Source organism: Sebastes umbrosus, chromosome 7 (genome assembly GCF_015220745.1).
Source record: "Sebastes umbrosus isolate fSebUmb1 chromosome 7, fSebUmb1.pri, whole genome shotgun sequence".
NCBI classification, from domain to species: domain Eukaryota; kingdom Metazoa; phylum Chordata; class Actinopteri; order Perciformes; family Sebastidae; genus Sebastes; species Sebastes umbrosus.
Window position 1 is genome coordinate 1,672,910 of NC_051275.1, and position 21,187 is coordinate 1,694,096.

Here is a 21,187-nt window from a genome sequence, read left to right on the forward strand (position 1 = left end):
GCCAGCCTGTGCCCTCTCAGATTAAAAACACTTGACGGCTGTTAAAATAATACAAGTGAGAAGGAAGAGGCGGCCAACTCATGCTCTTAAGTGGAAATGGCTTACAGATGTTAAAACGGATAGGTGGGAGAGGAAGAAGTAGAAGTAGAACTGGGAGTTTATGGTGGCTTTTCTTTGCCGGTACAAGCTGAATATACAGTACAAATGTCCATCTGCAATACTATTTTTTACATTATTAGACAATGTAAGTATTCTGTCCACCTTATATAGCAGATATTAGTCTGTGGGATGGCTCACTGAAAGGTAAGAACAGTCCCCGTTGTGCCTTTTGACATAAGGCCACCCCTACATTCCCAGGTATTATGAAGTGCCATAGTGAGTGATGAATGGGACTGAGGAAATGTGAAAAGGATACTGACATGTCAAGACTGATTTAAAACATTACTGCCCAGTTACCCTGTCTGCTTGGAATGTTCCGGAAAAACACACGACATGAGGGAGACTGACGTTACAGCCGAGCTCCACGGTTTCCTTGTTTTGTGGGGTTAAATCTATTCCCAATGTGGACTTTCTTGGTTTTACATTTTCCTTTGTGCGGCAGTAAATGGTTGCACAGTTTTCAGGCTAATGAAGACCACCTGAGCCGGCAGCATATTTTACGAGGGAGGGATAAAGAAATCCGTAAAACCTTTACAAGTCGGTGCTGCTTGCCTTCCTGCCTTCCACGGGGAGTCGTAGGGATATTAGCATACGGGTTATTCTTTTCTCCAGCCATGCTGGGTCACAAAGCAACACTATATTTAGCTACATCAGATGATGTTGTATTCTCAACTTCTGCTACTCTGTATACCACTTTTTCCCCCCACTCTTCCTCAACTCCAGCAGCCAGTCAGTATACTAGAGAGCAGGGCAGGATGAGACGGGCTGTTCTGGGAGCCTGGGCCCTATTTAACCAGCTCCAGACTTAGAGGAACCTCTGGCCAATGACCTCATACTGCGGTTTGCACAAATCGCTGCTGCTCCAAATGGCGCATAGACAGACAGTCGAAAAAGAGAGATGTAGATGTGGATGGATAAGCAGAGGGGCGATGTGATGAGTTGGTACCCCATTCCATCCAGCGCCTGGCGTATCAGTTTGCACGATTCCATCGCTGTACAGTGGTGCTACAATCTATTACATTACTGTATCGTTTTCCACAGCGAACTGTGAAGCAGCTCATTAAGTCGAGCTGACGTCGTCTTTGTCTGTGTTCCGTTCACAAGGTGGAGCAGCAGTCCCAGTACATCCAGGGCTACAAGGTGATGTACAGGCCTTCACCGGAGGGGCTGCAGCGGAGCGACTGGGCCGTGTTCGAGGTGCGCACCCCCGGGGAGGACTTCGCCGTCGTGCCACAGCTTCGAAAGGGAGTCACATACGAATTCAAAGTCCGCCCCTTCTTCAACGAATTCCAGGGAACAGACAGTGATGTCAAAATTGGCAAGACGCTGGAGGAAGGTGGGGGATATGAATGTGTACTTTAGTGCTTGCACGTGTGTGCACGCATGTTTTCATGTTTACACTATTTTATATGCACAGCTTGCTGCATGTGTGAGGGCATACAACAGCTGTTCACAGCAGGCAGCGAGAGCAGGATTATGTTATGTTCAAATGTGGTGTATTCAAGCATGCTAGGTTCGATGTTCAGCTCTTTAAAAGGCCCTATGGAAACCCGTATACAACACCCCAGTGCAAGTGTCGTACTAAGGTCTCGTAGGGTGTGGTTGTGGCAGTCTCATGAGGTTTGGTTGAAACCCAACTGCAAATTTTAATCTGTAGCAAATAGTTAAGAGAAATGCGGGTGCTTACTAGAGAGAGTGTCTGTGTGTTGCATGTGTGGGAGTGTTTTCATCTTTTCTTTTTTTACTGCTTTTCCTTTGTTCTCAATTTTGTTGATAATTGTTTTTGGAGCTCTAAAAATAATGTTTGTTCTCCCATAAGCAGAAAAATGCCTGTTTTTATAACATTCACTCGCACTGTGATTACATCTTTTATGTTGCATTCATAATTATTTCAATTTAATTACCTTCGGACCGCAGGTTGGCGTTTACACACCACCATACACCCCGCCATCATAGCTCCCTGTCTGTTTTGAGTAAACAGTTGTTTGCTTTTATTTACCCACAAAACCACTTGTATTAAACAAACTCGCTTTTCAGATAAAAGCATCGTAATTTGGATTATTAGTCCTTTGTTCTCACCTCGGCTTCAGTCTCACAGAGAGATTCTGCCTGCTAAATGGGATGTGGGGAGACGAGGAGAGACGGCATGCAGTTATGAAAAAAGAACCTGTCTCGTGTATGAAGGTGTGTTTTTTTAATCTTTTGTCTCCCCCCCCCCCCCCCCGCCCCCCTCCCTTCAGCCCCCAGCGCCCCTCCTCGCGAGGTTACAGTGGCGGAGAGCGGGGACAATGGGACCGCCATCGTGGTCTCCTGGCAACCCCCTCCAGAAGAGGAGCAGAATGGGGTGGTCCAGGAATACAAGGTAACCAAAAAGAAAAAACAGCAAGCAGCTACCTCAGGTCTGAGCAAGTGGGACTGGTATTGTAGAGACACACAAAGGAGACACAAACTGGGATGCCGACAGAGCAGATAACAGAGAAAGAGACAATGCACAGACATGGAAAGGTAATGAATTCCTGGTTGAGGCGCACCTTTGTACACTCCTCGGTACTCTCCGTCTGGTTGATGACAGAGGCTCAGAGACGAGAGAGGAAAAAGCTGGGGAGCTGGTGGGAACTGTTGTGAACCAGTGCCATCTGGTGGCGACGGTAGACCCACACATCTTGAGGCCTTCCAGTGGTGAATAGTAGTGAGGAGCAATTTCTGTGGTAATTATTGATAGGTTTTATTACTATAACAGTAGTTAGGCCTTAACTAGTCATTACAGATCATTGTGTGTTTAGTGGCGATAATGTTTGGCCTTCCATGACATTTTCCATACATGTAGTGACTTTGAACTATTTATTTGTACTGGTATTAGGGCTGTCATTCCACTAAAATATTAAATCGTAATTAAACGCATGATTGTCCATGATTAATTGCGATTAATTGCAAATGAATCACACATTTTTCATCTGTTTGAAATGTACCTTAAAGGGAGATTTGTCAAGTATTTAATACTCTTATCTACATGGGAGTGGGCATATATGCTGCTCTATGTAAATGTATGTATATATTTATTATTGGAAATCAATTAACAAAACAGAACAATGTCAGATATTGTCCAGAAACCCTCACAGGTACTGCATTTAGCATAAAACAATATGCTCCAATCATAACATGGCAAACTGCAGCCCAACAGGCAACAACAGCTGTCAGTGTGTCAGTGTGCTGACTTGACTATGACTTGCCCCAAACTGCATGTGATTATCATAAAGTGGGCATGTCTGTAAAGGGGAGACTCGTGGGTACCCATAGAACCCATTTTCATTCACATACCTTGAGGTCAGAGGTCAAGGGACCCTTTGAAAATGGCCATGCCAGTTCTTCCTCGCCAAAATTTTGCATAAGTTTGGAGCGTTATTTAGACTCCTTCTTGACAAGCTAGCATGACATGGTTGGTACCGATGGATTCATCAGGTTTGTTAGTTTCACATGATGCCAGTTCATTCTAGCTTTAAAAGAGCCAGCTAGAACCTAAAAATCGCAAGTTGCATTAATGCATTACAGAAATGAGTGGCGTTAAAACAAATGAACGGGTTATTATCACGTTAACATTGATAGCCATAACTGATACAAATTAAAATTAAAATAATTCACCATTTTAAGAGCACCAACTACATAAAACTTGACTTTACTGTAGGTGTTCTATGAATTAGTAGAGTGTAATAGTGTATGTATGTAGTAGAGTGGAGGGCAACAATATAATAATGACCAAGGGCATAACAATGAAGAGACAGACCCCTATTATAATTCCAGTCCTTTCTTTGGTATGCTAATGCATCCTTCAACCTATACCACCTCTCTCTAAGCCCCCTTTCCCCCTCCTGACTTGATAATGTATGCTCCTTTTGTAATGGCCTCACTTTGGCCAGGGCTGTCCACTCATACGTTATGCTGCGGAGGTCCTGTATTTTAATTTGAAAGCCTTTTTTCACGTCACAGGGAATATAGGTTAGTGGCAAAAGAGGAGATGAGGCAGAGCCGGTGAAAAAAAGTGAAGCCACTGTTAATTTTCCAGGTAAATGTTTTTTGGTGATAGGCTTTAGAGTAATTTCATGGTTTTTAAGTCCGGCTCGAGAGCGTTCCCTGCTCATTACCGAGCCCGGTCCCTAGCGGCACTTCCACTCACCGCAATTTTTAAGATACACAGAAACATTTCAGGGCTTTGTAGTTCCATCGCAGGAGTGCAAACACATGCACATAGTACAGGCCGAGGGAAGTGTGTATGTTAACCTGGTTAACTGGTGGGAGGAAGTGGGGGGTAGAGAAAGCCGACTGTCGGGGCTTCAGGATGTGGAGGTCTCCAGGCCTCATGCTGGGGTGAATGTATACTTGTCTTTGTGGCCCAGCCTGCTCTCCTTCCTGGGAGTGACGGCACTTAGCTTCTGCTAAAATTGGGTTATGGGGGTGATTACTGATCCCCATTTGTTTTTCATGGGCTTAAGGCTACACTGAGACATGTTATGGCTACCTCAGTAAAACATAAAGCCATTTTGTAAAAATGTTTTCCTACCTCAGAGATGTAACACAATACCCACGTTGCGCTGACATGTTGCAATAGCAGCACCAACCAATTATAAGGACACGGATTGGAGGCAGCTACCAAACCGAATGTTGTCACGAAACCCTCATAACATCGCCTCAATCTCCACTTTTCTCTTTGTCTATGTTATGGCAGATTTGGTGCTTGGGGAACGAGAGCAGGTACCACATCAACCGCACAGTCGACGGCTCAGTCTTATCCGTGCTGATTCCCAGTCTGGCCCCAGGGATCCGCTACAGCGTGGAGGTAGCAGCCAGCACCGGGGCGGGTCCCGGGGTCAAGAGCGATATCACCTTCTTCCAGCTCGGTGGGTAGAAACAACCTCTCACAGGAGCTCACGTACTGCTTTTTCTTTCACTGGATACATTTGTTTCAATGTGTTTGTCCTCAGGCAATCCTTTCACGCAGAATGAAGCCCAGTCATCTGACAAATCATTATGTCATTAATCCAGTCATCTCAAATTGAAAGAGCTTTTTCAGTAATATGACTTTCTGCCAAGTAAATAGACAATTATGTAATTCCTTTCTTTGTAGTAACGGACATGTTCAAGCCTCTGCCTGTCTTCCCTTTCTTTATCAGCAGCAATGCTTAAAAACTGTAATTGAAGTGATTACTGTTATACAACCGTCATCAAACTTGCCACGGAAGAGTGTGATGGGCTGGAATGACGGGGGACTTTTACAGTTTTTGAGCACTTTAAAATGGCTTTTAGCTACAGTAGCTGGCGGTGTGCTCAACGCGGGCACATTAAATTCCTATATGGCAGCTGTTGAGCCGGCTGCCCCGCCCTGCTCTGCTCTCCAGTCAAGGATGCAATGTTTCCTGCCTCTGCTTCGCTTCAAACAACGGCGATAATGAATCCTGCACTCTGGGCTGAGACATGACATGTTATTAATACTAAGAAACACAGTGCAGGCTGCAATGGGGCTAGTTGTTCTAATTTATTTCTTGTTGTTTTTTTGTTCGTCTAGACGGACAGATATTTTGAGATGTTTTGTCAGTTTTTATTCCCCGAATCTCTGAGCTGGCCTACTCAGGAGAAGGATGGGAAACATGTGAATAGCAGAATGAGGCAGAGAGAGAGAACTCCATCTGGTTTTAAATGTGTGATGGAGTGGGCTGGGACGGGCATGAAGAAGCATCGGCTGTGACTGATACAATTTCTCTCCCTTGAAGAGTTCCTGTGGTGATTGTTGCCATGTTCCAACACTGGAGTGGAACAATGTGCCTCGGGGACCAGCGCTTCACCCAAATGCATTTGTCACACTCTGAGCTTGTATGCGTCATCCCAGCCAGATACCTGTGCAGTCCCTTGTGGGCTGCTTAGTCACATCGGCACGCTCCGTTCACTCGGGCCAGACAGAGCCACAAATTGAGAAGACAGAGGAGTGAGAAGAGTGCGCAGTCAAAATGGAGACACGGACTGAGTGACTGAGACAAAGACAGACAGAGGGATAAAGGCAGGGAGCTGGTCTCATTGGGGAAGTGTTCTTGCCTCTGGCTCAGAGAGTTGCTGGAGAAGAGCGGCTACAACATGAAAGACTCGAGCAAAAGAGATGAAGACAAAAGTAACACGAACATGAAGAAATTTCAGAACGGCGGGGGTTGGGGCAACCCGAAGAAGTCTTTCATGTACCACGCATGAGGGAGAAGCACAGAGAGAATAGACAGATGAGAAAAACAGACTGAGAGCGGGTTGTTGCGAGCAGCCGCACAGACGGTGCCTTTACAGTGCATTTCACAGTAGAAACAGCTTCAAGGCATTCACACCTCAGCTCACAGATGTGCCTGAGTTTGCTAATTATTATGGTGTCTGTATTTGAGGACGATCTCATTGGATTTATTTATGTGATTATGAAACCACTGTTGCTCGGTGTAAATGATGCCTCTCTCTGTGTTTTCCCATCCGCCTCCATCAGGCTTGTGTGGCGCACACAGGCTCTGTTTGAATGTCTTCGGCTGCTTTCGACTGCTCACCTGCCATTGTTGACTGGGATTTGCGATGAAAGCCTTTTGAATAATAGAGAGAAACGACTCCGTTTCCACAACCCAGCCCCGTACACACCAGAGACAAAGTATCTTTTTGTGCATCAGGAGGAGGAAATGTTCATATTTATGTACTGTGCTGCTGACTCCATTTATTTTATATATATTTTCCCTATTTCAGGCTTATTCCCTTGGTTTGAGTTTTAGGTTTTATAGAACATTTCCTTCCCTCTTCTCTCTTGTTTTCACATTCCTAACTCCCCTCCAATTTTGTACCTCCAAATGTACCTTTTAATCTTTTCTAATCCTGCTCTCACATCTCCTCCATTCCCCATCCTCAGATGCATCTGGGCGAATGACGGAGACCGTGATCGAGGAGAACCCCCTGTCCCAGCAGATCTCAGATGTGGTCAAGCAGCCGGCCTTTATAGCAGGCATAGGAGCTGCTTGCTGGATCATCCTCATGGTCTTCAGCGTGTGGTTGTACAGACATCGAAAGAAGAGGAACGGCCTCTCCAGCAGCTATGCAGGCATACGCAAGGGTCAGTACATGAGTGCAACAGCACACATTTAATACTACCAGGAAAATCTGATTGATTTCAGTACTGTTTGAGGTTAGAGGAGGTTTTATCACTTGCAAAATTTGTTGTGAAAATGCGATGTAATATACAGTATATTAGCGTGGTACTGTGTTCATTTCTGTCTCTTCCATCTTCTGCATCCCAAAATGCTACCAACCCACCTCACATCCTGCCTGTCACACACAGAAAGATGTCTTTGTAGAGCGCTCTAGGTGAAGTCTAGCTGAAAGTCCAGTAGGGTACTCTAAGATGTGATGCGAGCTCCCGTCGAGAGTGCTGCACGAAGACCATCTTTTATTTCTTTTTCATACTTCTGTCACGCTGATTCTGCAGGGGTGTGTGAAGAGTGTTTTCAGTAAAGTACATTTTGAGGTCCAACAACCTCCCTTTTAGCAACTCCCTTCTGACCATGCTGGGAAAGAGAGAATGTCTTACCATAATACCTCCTTATCAAGGGCATGCTGACATTTTCACATGCTTTTGAAGTACTGTTGCTGTCTTTTTAGAGAGGGGCCTTTAGATATGGAGGCGTCGAGCATTTAGAAATCCTGTTAATATGTTTTGAAAAACCCAAGAATCCCTACCCATGCTGCATTTCAACCCCCTAGAGTAGCCACAGCATGCGTAACTCAGTGGGTTTGTACCTGATGTGAGTCAAAGTGACAGGGCTCATGACACGCCCAACCTCTGCCCACAATAGTTAGAGTATAAAGAAAGCTATTAGCCTTTCTTTCTGAGTCTCGTTTATGTGTGGGCTGGCTTAATGTGTGGCCTTGGGCTGTGCAGCTGCTGCCTGTGAGCGCAACCTACCTGCGCCATCCCCACTCCCGGGCTCAGGTTTACTGCTGACTGCCAGGGTTAGAGGAGAATCCACCCTTCAACCTTGAGACACATACAGACAATAGACTGACTTAGCTGCTGCTAATCTGTGGCTGTCGTACAGACAACACAGGCTATCCATGTTCTGAATCCACTGCAGTAATAGTGGGCGTTGTGAGTCATGTGAAAGTGAAAGACAGCTAAGCTTTTCCTTAAGCTCTGTGGTCTTTAACAGCTTTTACACATACCTGTGCGGTCGATAATGGTCACAACTGTTGCTTCTCTCGTATGGTTCATATTGTTTTGAATATCCTCTCAAAGACCAATATGAAATTTTAATTGATATCTTGATTTGATTGAGTTTTTCAAGGTGCTATTGATGACATTGATAACATTCAGCCACTAGATGTCCCATTCTCCCTCTCTCATTCCATTGCATTTACCTCACAACAAGTCTTTGCCAGACACTTACCGCCAATCTCAGCCATCTATCCGTTTTTTTCTACACTAACTGATGACCCAGAGATCCAATCCAATCCAATTCAAATTTATTTATAAAGCACATTTAAAAACAACAAAAGTTGACCAAAATGATGAACAGTTAAACATAAAAACATCTCAATAAAACACTAAGACCAACTTAAAACCAACAGGACATTAAAATAATAAAAGTGTTAAGGCAATAGGAAAGGAAAAAGGATTCAAATAGTCAACTCTCATGCCGAGCCGAAAGCCAAGGAATAAAAGTGCATTTTGAGGTTTGATTTAGAAACAGGCAGTGTGGGGGACAGCCCAACATGTGGAGGCAGAGCGTTCCAGAGCTTTGGAGCTGCAACTGAAAAGGCTCGGTCACCCCTGAGCTTCAAACTAGACCTCGGGACAGTCAGAAGCAACTACTCAGTGGATCTGAGTGTCTTTGATAAAAGATGTGGTTTTAAAAGGTCTGAGAGATAGGTCGGAGCTTGCCCGTTTAACGATTTATATATTAATAATAAAATCTTAAAATGAATCCTAAAAGGCACAGGGAGCCAGTGAAGAGAAGCCAGAATCGGGGTGATGTGCTCATGTTTACGTGTACCAGTCGCGTAAAAGACGAGCTGCCGCATTCTGAACAAGCTGCAGGCGAGACAAAGAGGCTCGGTTAACACCAACGTAAAATGAATTACACTAATCGAGGCATGTGGTGATAAAAGCATGCATTACCTTTTCAAAATCATTAAAAGATATAAAAAGGACTTAACCCTGGATAAAAGCCGCAGTTGGAAAAAACTTGATTTCACAACTGCGTTTATTTGGTTGTCCATTTTAAAATCCTTGTCCATCATAACCCCTAGATTCTTTACTGAAGGAAGGACAAAAGGTTCAAGGGGGGGAATGTTCCATGTTGGGGTCGTTTCTGCCTCCATTGTGTCCAAAAATAATCACTTCAGTTTTGTTCTCATTGAGCTTGAGAAAATGTAAAGCCATCCAGTCTTCTATGTCTTTGAGACAGGCTAGCAATGTGCCCAAAGAGTTTGAGTTATTCTCTTTTAAGGGCAGGTACAGTTGTGTGTCGTCTGCATAGAAGTGGAAGGATATTCCATACTTTCTAATAATGGGGAAGCATGTACAAGGAAAATAAAATCTGACCAGGTATAGAACCTTAGGGTACTCCACATGGGAGAGGGGCTGAGGAGGATGTAAAATCACCAAGGCATACAGAAAAACTACGGTCAGCCAGGTAAGAACTGAACCATTTAAGAACAGCACCTTCAAAACCAACACAGTGCTCCAGACGAGGAATTAAAATGTTGTGGTCCACTGTGTCGAAAGCAGCTGTGATATCTAAAAGCAAAAAGATTGGCTGAATCGCCAGAATCAACAGTTGATAAAAGATTATTGAAAACCTTTAAAAGTGCAGTTACAGTGCTGTGAAGTGCTTTAAAACCAGATTGGAACACATCAAGAATGCAATTTGTGTCTAAAAAAGTTTGAAGTTGAATAAAAACAGCTTTAGAAAGGAAGGGGAGTTTGGAAATTGGTCAAAAATTGGAGAGGACTGAGGTGTCCAAGTTAGGTTTTTTTTAAAAGTGGCTGCACAACAGCATGTTTAAAATGAGCTAGAACTACACCAGAGCCCAGGCTACTGGTTATGATTGCCTAGATGCTTGGTCCAATGGCGTCAAAAACCTCTTTAAAAAGGCGACGTGGCACAATATCTGTGCGACAGGCTGAAGGGTTTTAGATGATCGATTATTTGCTTAAGGGACGTAAGTGACACAAGCTCAAACTGGTTCAAAACAGCAGAGCAGGTGAAGGTGATAGAAGGGTCATGCAAAGGAAGAGAGATGTGTGTCCTAATGGTCTCAATCTTGTCCACAAAAAACTTGAGAAATTTGTCGCAGGTTCCTGAGGAGGCATCAAAACAATCAGGTTGGGGAGTATTAAGAACAGTATTGATGGTACCAAAAAGAACACAAGGTTTGTGACAATTATTTCAAACACCTGATAAATACCACGTGATACCAACGTCGTTTTACTATTGGCTCACAAGCTGTGTTAGTTTGGGAATCAAACGTCAGATGTCTTCCACAGAGATAAACAAAACATTCATTTTGGACCCGCCAAAATTAAAAAAAAATGATTAATTCACAATCATAATAATTTATTTCAGGAAAACCCATACTTTTATTCGGCACCTTTCTAAAAGCTTTTTTTTTATATTTGTCTATATAAAAATGTTATCAATAAGACCTGTAAGTCTGATTACACACTAATGCTTATATGTTGTTGGTCATTGTTGTTTGGTTTCAGAGTTAGTGTTGCTATTGGTAGAAATTGAGATTTCTTCATCCAAGCCTCATAAATAATACCAATATTCTTTTAACCAAAGTAACTTACAAACATAGGTTAAATTTCAGAGGGAATCCGTTGATACAGAATAGTAACTCTGAAGACTATTTATGAGTGACAGTGAGGATCTGTGGGCAGGCAGCAGGGCAGCCTGTGTAGGCTGAGGTTACCCTCTGACTTTCTGTCATTCTATATGTTGATGTTTACACACATAAACTCACAAAGCTCTTTCAGGGGCACAGTAGGCAGATGTGCCCCCCCCGCCTTTCTCCTTTGCCTCCTCGTGCGCCCAGACCACAAGAGGCCACAGTCTTTGTTGGAACTGGTTACTAAGAATGTTTTGAAAGGAGTATAATTGCAACCACATGAAGCAACAATCTGCACTCGGGGTGAAATAGGCTGAATTGGAACTTGTGTATGTGTGCATCTGTGTGCTACAGTGTACGCTAGTGTTGTCTTTAATATTCAATTTGTAAAAAAAAAAAAGCAAAATAGGTTTTTCTTATTTTCCTGCCAATGAATGCAATCATGCAAACCTCATGCTCATGTGTTGGCATCGTGTAATATAAATGTTATCATGCTATGCTGCAGAAATCCTCAAAAACAAATCTTGTAACTGAAATAATCCAAACAAATCAGCTCAAAAGAGATCGCTGCAACCAAATTATTACTCAACAAAAAGTCACAGCTCAGTTACAGTTTCATCTAGCCTGACATTTAACATCTGTGACATTTATGCATTACAATCACGTTTGCATTTCTCACAGACTGTTTTGCCCCTTCTTCAAAGGCATTCAAACAGATAAAAGCCCCCCGACTGCTCATATCTTTAGACATGTTTGAGCATCAAGAGGAGAGATTCAAACGTGATAGGGTGCTTGTGGCATTTAGAGGACATTTGTTGGCACAGGTACTGTATGAATGAATTGTTTGAGGAAATGAGAATGTGACAACAGTGGCGTCTTTCTCCTCAGATGTCTCATACTGTAGGTCGAAGACAGACAGCAACATTTCTTCAATGCACATATTTAAGGCAGTGCACTGGATGGTGCAACCAGCATGGTGCAATGTTGCATCAACTGCAGTGTAGCATTCTTCACCTCCTCAAAGAGGGCAACAACAAACAAAGTGCATTTTATAGCAGACACCCACAGACCGCAGCAGCCATCACAGAATGTAAATCCGCCTACAGTACGTTGACGTTTCGCACAAGGGCCCCTTCCACTCCAAAGTGTGAGTAATTGAGCTGTACGGGTGATGATGTGAGTATTAGAGATAGCTACAGATATCTCCCCAGTGTGTGACCCCGGCCCAGCGGGCCTCTGACAGTCTGAGCCAGGATTTGAACCAGCAGCTGGCTCAACACTCACTTTCCCCCAGTTGGGGTCCGGGGATGTCTGCGGGATCAAAGACTAGGGGCCAGTGAGTAGCGTGTGAATACAGGCTAAAATACGTTTTTTGAGGATTTGTGTAATTTAGCAGAAACTATGTGGTGATGAAGCCTTTATATAATGCCCCAGGAACTGTGCTGATGCGTAATAAATCAATGATTTGATTTCCTTTTTTTCTGTCCCAACAGTGCCATCCTTTACTTTCACGCCAACAGGTAAGCACACTAGGGTTATCTGCTTTTATTCACTCCCTGCACAGTACACAGGCAACACCTTTTTCACTAGATTTGGGAAACACTTCTTTTAATGGCCGGAACAGTCCTCATAGATGAAAGCCATTAACTGTAGAGAAGTCAGCGAGGGACGCTCAGTGTGTACCAATAAAATGAGTCAAACATTGGCACAGTTTCAAAATCGACCTACTAGAAATAAGTGTTCCACCAAATTTTTGGGTCGTGTCAGAGCGAGAAGCAGGTCGCACGACTGAGAGGCTGTTAAAACTAGTGATAACTTGATCAAAGCGCTGCTGGCAACCTCAGATGGGATTTAAGAGAATGACACGCCACCAGCACTCCAACACACCAATTAGATAGGCAAGCGGCAGCGGCAGCGGCGCTAAGGAGGTTATCTGTGAATTTAAGTGACACAGCGTTAAAGCGATAAAAGAAAAGCTCTCTGTGCCTCTCTATCTTTCTCTCTCTCTACCAGTTTGTATTTACAGTCTTTCACTTGTGGACTTTCATCCGTCTGAAGGTCTTTGTTCCCTAGAGGTGTGTCAGGGTGTGTTGGCAGTTCTTAGTGCAGGGGTGAAAGGAAGTAAAAGTGATAGCAGGAGAAGGAAAGCAAGAGAGACAATACTGTACAGTTTGTGTTCATGGTTACACTGGCTGATCCCGTCTGTGCAGAGGTCATACATAAACAGTAGCGGTGTTTTTCCTGTCTGCCTCGAGGCGTGCAATCAGGTAGAATGATTTAGTAGTTTGTTTCATGATTTGCTGGAAATCTTTCAGGTGAATCACACGCCTTGTGGTTTCTGTCTCTTTAGAAGGAACTTCCCTGCCCTGGTATCAAAGTAGAACGTTCCAGTGCCTTATTCTGATTTGAATCTAGAATTAGATTGTGACACTTTGCTTTGCGTTAGAGAGAGTTAATCTAAGAGCTCCCCTAGCTGCATGTGGAGGCCAAAACCACACTTCCTGTTTTGAAAAAGAGACAGGTAATTGACATAGCTAAGTTCCGACCTACCCCTTCTTCTTCCACCTCCTCTCCTCTCAGGGAAGAGATTGTAATTAAAGTTGGAAGTTTATCTCCCCTTCACACACCGGCAGCTTAGAGCTCCTTGAAAGAGTCCAACTTTCAGCGCGCGGAGCTTCAAACACGCTGAACCTGAGCCAGACAACCAAAGAGCTCTGCATCTCTGTTCTTCATAAGCCTCTTACATATCCTCCTCCTGCTCCTGTTGCTGTATGTGTGTGTGACTCAGCCGAAATTTTGCCACACACATTCATTTACATGCTCACTTGAACTGATACAATAACACGCACACACTCGTGAGAAGTGGCTTTCCCATCATCGCTCGCAAAATATGACAATTCAAAATCAAATTAATAATTTGACCTTGTATGACAATGGCAAAGACGATGTGATGACAGTAGTAATAGTGGTGAAATCATGTTGGAAAGTCATTCTTTTCTCTCTTTTCAGTGGCATATCAGAGAGGAGGAGAGGGTGTAAGCAGCGCTGGAAGGTAAGGAGTTCATTTATTTATTGTTTTTATTTTGTATGATAACATTTCAAATATTAAACCCATTTTGGGAATTTGAATGATGATTGTTAACAAATAGAGCAGGATGTTAAACCTCCTGAGCAGACGAGTAGGGTTGGGCAAGTGTACTTTTTTCCAACGAACACTAGGGGGAGTGCTGTGACTTTCTTAGGCAGCAGAGAGCTGAAGAGGGGTAAGGACAGGAGGTGCATTAAATATGTTATGATAACAGGAACAAAGCCCCATGTAGTCTGCCAGGAGCCCATGTCCTATGTGGTGGAGAGCCACATCCGACCACAAGGCTGTGCCGTAGCCTCACCCAAAAACATTAATGGAGATACATACACACACACACACACACACACACAGCAGTAGCGGCACACCTCTTCATGTTGTGGAATGGTGCATTGTGCACCAACAGTGCACTTGCTACCACTCATTTATACATCCACTCTATGACATTTGGCATGTTTTCATACAGCTCGGAAATAGTGAAAATTGAGATAAAAATATGTATTGAATTGTTGCCCTCTCTTTACACAGTACTGACTCTAAGTGTACATTAGTGTGAGTTGTTCATGTGTGAATGAGTAGTTAGCTTCGAGCCATCAGCAGTAAATCCATATTCATTCTATTATCCGGTTCTATGATTGAATCCCATACGCAGCATGGCTGTGTCAGCTCTGCACAAAGACAATGGCCATTCAATATCAACATGCAACCGCCGGGGTGATTGAGGAGCTATTGTGAGATTGTGTTTGGCTGTACAAGACAAATGTGTTCATTACCCAAAATGAATCCAAGAAATGAGTCATTTGAGAGGGAATGAGGAAACGTAATTCAATGCTAATTCAGTGTTGGGAATATGCAAACTGGGAAGTGGTACTATGGAGATTTGAATAGTGAAACAGTATATGGCGCTGGTAGAGTAGCCTACGTTCTCTTTGTATGCTAGATTGATTAATTTCAGGAGCAATAGGAGGCGATTTATTACTCTCAGCTCTTTTAACACTCCATGGTTGGCCTGAGGTCAGGTTGTACAGTAGTATCCTGTTGAACAAGTGATCTCGTATTGTATTGGGATTAAAGCAGAAGAAATGGGAGCAGGACATGGAAACAATGGAGATGAATGGCCAGGCGATGATGTGAAAGACTGGTTTCTCTTCTGGGGCTCGAGTTTCACTCCCTGCCTTCTGTACAGCTTTTTTTAAATGATAGAGATGTTGTGTGACATCATGGAATCTACTTTGGGTTCACTGGCTGTTCAGGACGCGCATTTCGCAACATTGGGAGTGAATTATATCTGGCTGTCTAATCCAGGCAGTTCGCTAATGCTCATGAGGGCTCAGGGAAAGTGTCATCGGCTGTGGCCAAGTCGAGCACACACAATCTATTTAGCTGGGCTTTTTTTCTAATGTGCTCCCTGGGCCTCTGTGTGTGTGTGTGTGTGTGTGTGTGTGTGTGTGTGTGCATGCGTGCGTGCGTGCGTGCGTGCGTGCGTGTGTTTGTGTGTGTGTGTGTGTGGCCAAAAGGCAAAAAGTACTAAAGCCGGATTTTTCCTATTCTCAGCTGCTGGATAAATAAACTCTACATAATCTTCTCTTTCAAATATTATGTTACTGTGGGTGTTTTTAGTTCATTCACATAAATGTCATTGTGGTGTTGGCTTAGTCTCTTAGTATTGTTAACCATTTGGTCTCTTTTTTTTCCAGGCCTGGTTTGCTAAACATTGGGGAATCTGCCACTCAGCCCTGGCTGGCAGACACATGGCCCAACTCTTGCTCCAACCACAATGACTGCAGCATCAACTGCTGTACTGCAGGCAATGGCAACAGCGACAGCAACCTGGCAACATACAGCCGCCCAGGTACGTACCACCGACACTCCCCGTACGTAGGCAACAACCAAAGCAAACGCTCCCCTCAAACGCAATGATGCAGTCCTTGACGAAATAACCGCAGAGATAAGAAACGTAGGCGCTGGGGGAATCTGCAGTGCAAGAGGAAGTAAAATGTGATATCTGGGTTAGCTCCCTGGAGAGTTGTTCTGTGTATCTCTCCTTTCTGTGGGTCTCCACAAGAAAAAAAAAACCTGAAGAAATATTAGGATTAAGAGAGGCTGTGTGCTTGTGTGTTTGATTTATCGGAGGTTAAAGTAGTAGCTGTTTTAGGCAGGAAATAAAAGGAGCGCACTGAGAGGGGCTTATGGCTCTACTCTGTCGCTAATCGAATTGCTCTGCTGATTTCCATACTGTTGTTATAGCCGGTAATGTAATTTCCCTTAAGTGCTCAGTTATTTAAGAAATGTGCAGCGGGCGAAGAGGTCAAGGCTGGACTGCAGACGGTGGCCAGAAGCAGAGGAGGAGAGAGTGATAGAGGGAGAAAGGTGCACCTGGAGGAGCAGATGGAAAGGGGGAGAAAGGAGTGATGGCGAATAAGTATATGCTAAAACATACGCTGAAATGTATGAGCGGAGGTCGAGAGCGTGAATGTAGGATACTGTAGGTGGAGACGAGAAAAGGGAAAGAGATGTATGGAACACCACCAGGTGGCCTTTTAGTTTATTCAGCACTAGTGCAGTTGTCAACAAAGGGAGCAAATTTGGCCTCAAAATCTAATACACTACTATATACATTATTGTATGCACACACACACACACACACACACACACACACACACACACACACACACGGTGACTTATCTGAAAAGAGAACAGAGTAAAACTTGCAGCCAAAAATATCAGCTTGGATGACACAGGACTTAGTTATTCATTTTGCGCTGTGACCCAAGTCTTAAACAACCCTACCCTTGGAAACTTGGACTGCAATGAAATGTTCTAAATTATGCACTTTGGGACCATGCCTTTAAGGGCAGCCCATAATTCCTATCCAGCTGTTCAGCCTAATATCCATCCAGCCATTCAATAGTTTCTCCTTACTTCAAACCTTTCCCAAAGAGGATTAATAATTCATTTTGTGGACTTTATAGTCATCACATTTAGTTCTTTCTTTGTGCTAATCACCCGTCGGAGGTTGACGTTTTCAGCTCGACCTAAACACGGTGTGAGATGTTTAACAGGGAATAACAGGCTAAAGGCAGCCCTCGCTCCTCGCATGACACCCCGCTGTATGACACTAAGGAGCTTGCCAGACGCATGCTTTGTGTGTGTGTGCCAAACCTAAACTCTGTGAACATTAACAGGATCACTGACTAGTTGACAGAGCAAATAAATAGGAGTTAATGTCCCTTTATTTCAGCCATAGGGGCGCCTTCACGCGTCAACCTTTGAAGTGTCGAGCTGTTCTGTGCCGCTGAAATGTGAGGCGAGCGGCGGCGGCGTGCACCTATGGCCGTCCTTGGTTTTAACCGCAAGGCTGGCTCTCAGATCTGCTGGAGGATTTGAATATTTTATGAGCCAGGGAAAATTGGATCTGTTAGTGGAGCTGTGCTTTTTCTGCGCGCCTCGTTCCAGGTCTTTGATACAGACATGTCTTTCTGTCCCTCTCAATGAGCAGAGATGCTCCCACCGTCAGATGGAAAAGAACAGAGATGACACCCACATTGAGTCATGGATGAGACTGAGAGGAGGCTGAGCGAGAAAGGTGTAATACCACCTGTGTCACTCACCTAAAGTAGATCATCGTTAGGCAAATCAAACTGAGAACAGAAATAGAAATGTCCCTCTGGTGTCCCGCTTTCAAAAGCTTGGAATTATTATGTAAATGTCTTCCTCAAATAAATGCTTTGATCTCTACAGTAGATCAGATGATGCCTTACTGTTTCAAAGCTTTTACCAAGCTGGCATACTGCTCCTAAGCTGATCAGCAGTAGACGAGATTGACTAAATACCCTCCTCATGTTCTCCAGCCGACTGCATCGCCAATTATAACAACCAGATGGAAAACAAGCAGACCAACCTCATAGTGCCAGAGTCAGGAGTCTACGGAGATGTAGACTTGTCCAACAAGATCAATGAGATGAAGACCTTCAACAGCCCAAACCTGAAAGATGGCCGCTTCGTGGGCCCGGGGGGCCAGCCGACGCCGTACGCCACCACCCAGCTCATCCAGTCCTCCATCATGGGCAACAATGTGAACTCCGACAGAGGAACCGGAGGGAGTGGAGGAGGACTCCTGGGTGGAGGGGAGATGAATGAAAAACACTGCTGGAAGCCCACCTCAGTCCATCAGCAGAAGCAGGAAATGGGCTCCCAGCTGCAGTACAACATCATGGAGCAAAACAAGCTGAACAAGGGTGAGTGTGTGGAGTAGCAGCCATGGCTAAAGAGGTCATCTCCAAGCCATGATCTTCCTCCACTTGATTTCCCCCCTCTGTTCTCTCCTCTCCCGGCTCTTTCAGCCTCACTGTGGAAGCCTGTAGAAGAGTTTCATGCTCATATTTCCCTTGGTTCTGTCTCGCTCCTTTTCAGTCATCATAAGCGTCATCGCTTTTTCTTTCTGCCTGTCTGTATGGCATTCATGTAACCCCTCATCACCCTCCATGCAATCATGTACAATCTTTGCCGCTAAGTGTTGGCCAGGCCTGAATTGCTGTCGCTGTACGGTATCTGTCTTTTTGTGATGGAGGCAGGTGTGAGTGTGTATCTTTGGTGTCCGATTTCTAAAGGAAAGACAAAGATAACTCTTGGATCTTTAACTGCTTTGAACAAAGCTATCATCACCTTGTTGTGCCTGCAGAGGGGGTACCACATCTGGTGTGATAGTTTTGGGATTGAGTTTCTTTTTTTTTTTGATACTTTGTTTTTATTGCTTTTCCATGACAGAAAGACAACACACACATAGAACAATATAACAAAACAAAAAACATGAAAGGATATAGATTGCCCTGTCTCTACAAAGTTTTCTTATTACTATGACATATTCAATGGTTAATTTCCTCATCCTGTCGTTGACATGTAAACATTGTCCATTTCTCCCACTTCTCTCGACATTGCTCCTCTTGTGTTCTTATCCTATGGGTTAACAGTTCCATATCATATATTTCATTCACAATTTTCAGCCATTCATCTTGCATTGGTGGTTCTGCCTTACACCATCTCTTCGTAATGGCCTTCTTACAGGCCGCCAACAACACTTTCAACAGGTATCTGTCTTCTCTTAACACAGTATTTCCAGTCATATATATATATTTTTTGGTACGAAATATAGTACCAAACATGACTTGGGTATATCATAGCCCAAAATTTTGCAGATAACCTTATGAACATTTCCCCAAAATTGTGCAACTTCAGGACAAAGCCAAAATATATGTGAATGGTCTACACTCATGGCCCCACATCTTCTCCAGCAAGGTTGTGCTACAGACACGTATTTATTTGTAATTTGGGGTGTTATAAAAAATCTAATTACATTCTTCCAACAGTGTTCTCTCCATGTACGTGAAGATGTTGTGGACTGTTGTGTTCTCCAGATATGTAACCATTCATCTTCTGTGATAGTGACACCTAATTCTTTTTCCCATTTCAGCTTTACATACGATGTTGTATTTCCACTTCTCTCCATTAGGCACTGATATAATGTAGATATTATCCTATATTTTTTTGAATTATAAACTCCAATTATGGTTCTTACTATCCCATTTTTATCTAAATTGACATTGTGCTTTATGTCTCTGTCATAAAAGTCCCTTAATTGCAGATATCTAAAATGGTCCTGGTTGCTCAATGAATAGTTTTGTTTCAGTTCCTGAAAACTCATAACATTCCCATCTTTTATTACTGTACATAATGCTGTTACACCAATTGGAATCCATTGTTTGAATCTCTGGTCAAGAGTGCCAGGGATAAAATTTCTGTCATAGGCTATCCATCGAAGTAATCTGAGCTCCTTCTCTAATCCATATTTCCGTACCAATTTAAACCAAAATTCTAATGTAAATCGTATCTACCTGGTCAAGTAAATCCTTTGCTACATCTCTGTCCCCAATAAGGCTCTGAATTTCTCTTCCTTGTACATATCTCTCTAAATTTTTCCATTTTGCTTCATAATCCTTGGCACACCAATAGATTATTGGTCTAATTTGTGCTGCATTGAAATATTCCCTAAGGTTTGGCAACACCATACCCCCTTTATGTTTCCCAATCTGTAATGTCTCAAATCGGACTCTTGGCCTTTGACCATTCCATATAAATCTTGAAATAACTTTATCCTAGGTTCTAAATTGTTTCTCAGGAATTTCAATTGGTAATGACTGAAATAAGTAGAGGAGTCGTGGGAGTATATTCATTTTGATGGTATCTATTCGTGAACTGAAGTCCAGTGGGAGGACAGCCCACCTCTCAATATCATTCCTAATGTCCTGATCCACTTTGATATAGTTGGCTTTATATAATTTCTCAGTTCCTCGTGTTAATGTAACGCCGAGATAAGTCATTTTTTTAGAACTCCAATTCAAGTTATATTTATGCCGTATAGTTTCGGATGGGTAATAATTAATTGTTAAAATCTGTGTTTTTGCTAAATTTAATTTGTATCCAGAGTAGAAGCCGAATACCTCAAGTTGATTGGTTAATATAGGGAGGCATGTGTCAGGGTCCTCTAGATAACAGATCACATCATCCGCAAAGAGCCCAATGATGTGTTCTTCATTTCCAACCTTTATCCCTTTAAGGTCTCTATTCTGCCTAATTGCTTGTGCAAGGGGTTCTATAAAAATTGCGAATAAAGTTGGGGAAAGACAACATCCCTGCCTGGTGGACCGTTCTAGTACTATACTATCAGTCAGACTGCCATTTATTTTTATCCTTGCCGTCGGATTTTGGTAAAGAGTTTTAATACATCGAATGGCCTTATCATTTAGTCCAAATTTCTCAAGTACCTGATACAGAAATGCCCAGTTTACACTGTCAAATGCCTTTTCTGCATCAAGACTGACTGCATTAAGACTGCACTAATATTTTTGTCTTTGACATGTTCAATGATGTGTAGGGTTCTTCTTATGTTATCTTGGGTTTGGCGCCCTTTAATAAAGCCTGTCTGATCTTCATCTATAATGTCATTCATGAAATGTTCATATCTTTTTGCAATAATTGAGGTGTAGAGTTTATAAT

The 21,187-nt window shown here is 43.3% G+C and overlaps 1 protein-coding gene across 1 annotated transcript in view; it reads left to right on the forward strand.

Annotated features, from left to right (window-relative positions):
- robo1 (roundabout, axon guidance receptor, homolog 1 (Drosophila)) overlaps positions 1-21,187 on the forward strand; it is a 300,316-nt gene that overhangs the window by 264,190 nt on the left and 14,939 nt on the right. Inside the window, 8 exon segments of the mRNA XM_037774440.1 lie at positions 1,264-1,495; positions 2,400-2,521; positions 4,880-5,051; positions 7,073-7,273; positions 12,543-12,569; positions 14,059-14,101; positions 15,832-15,986; positions 17,986-18,372. Of these exon segments, the coding sequence (XP_037630368.1) occupies positions 1,264-1,495; positions 2,400-2,521; positions 4,880-5,051; positions 7,073-7,273; positions 12,543-12,569; positions 14,059-14,101; positions 15,832-15,986; positions 17,986-18,372 (1,339 nt within the window).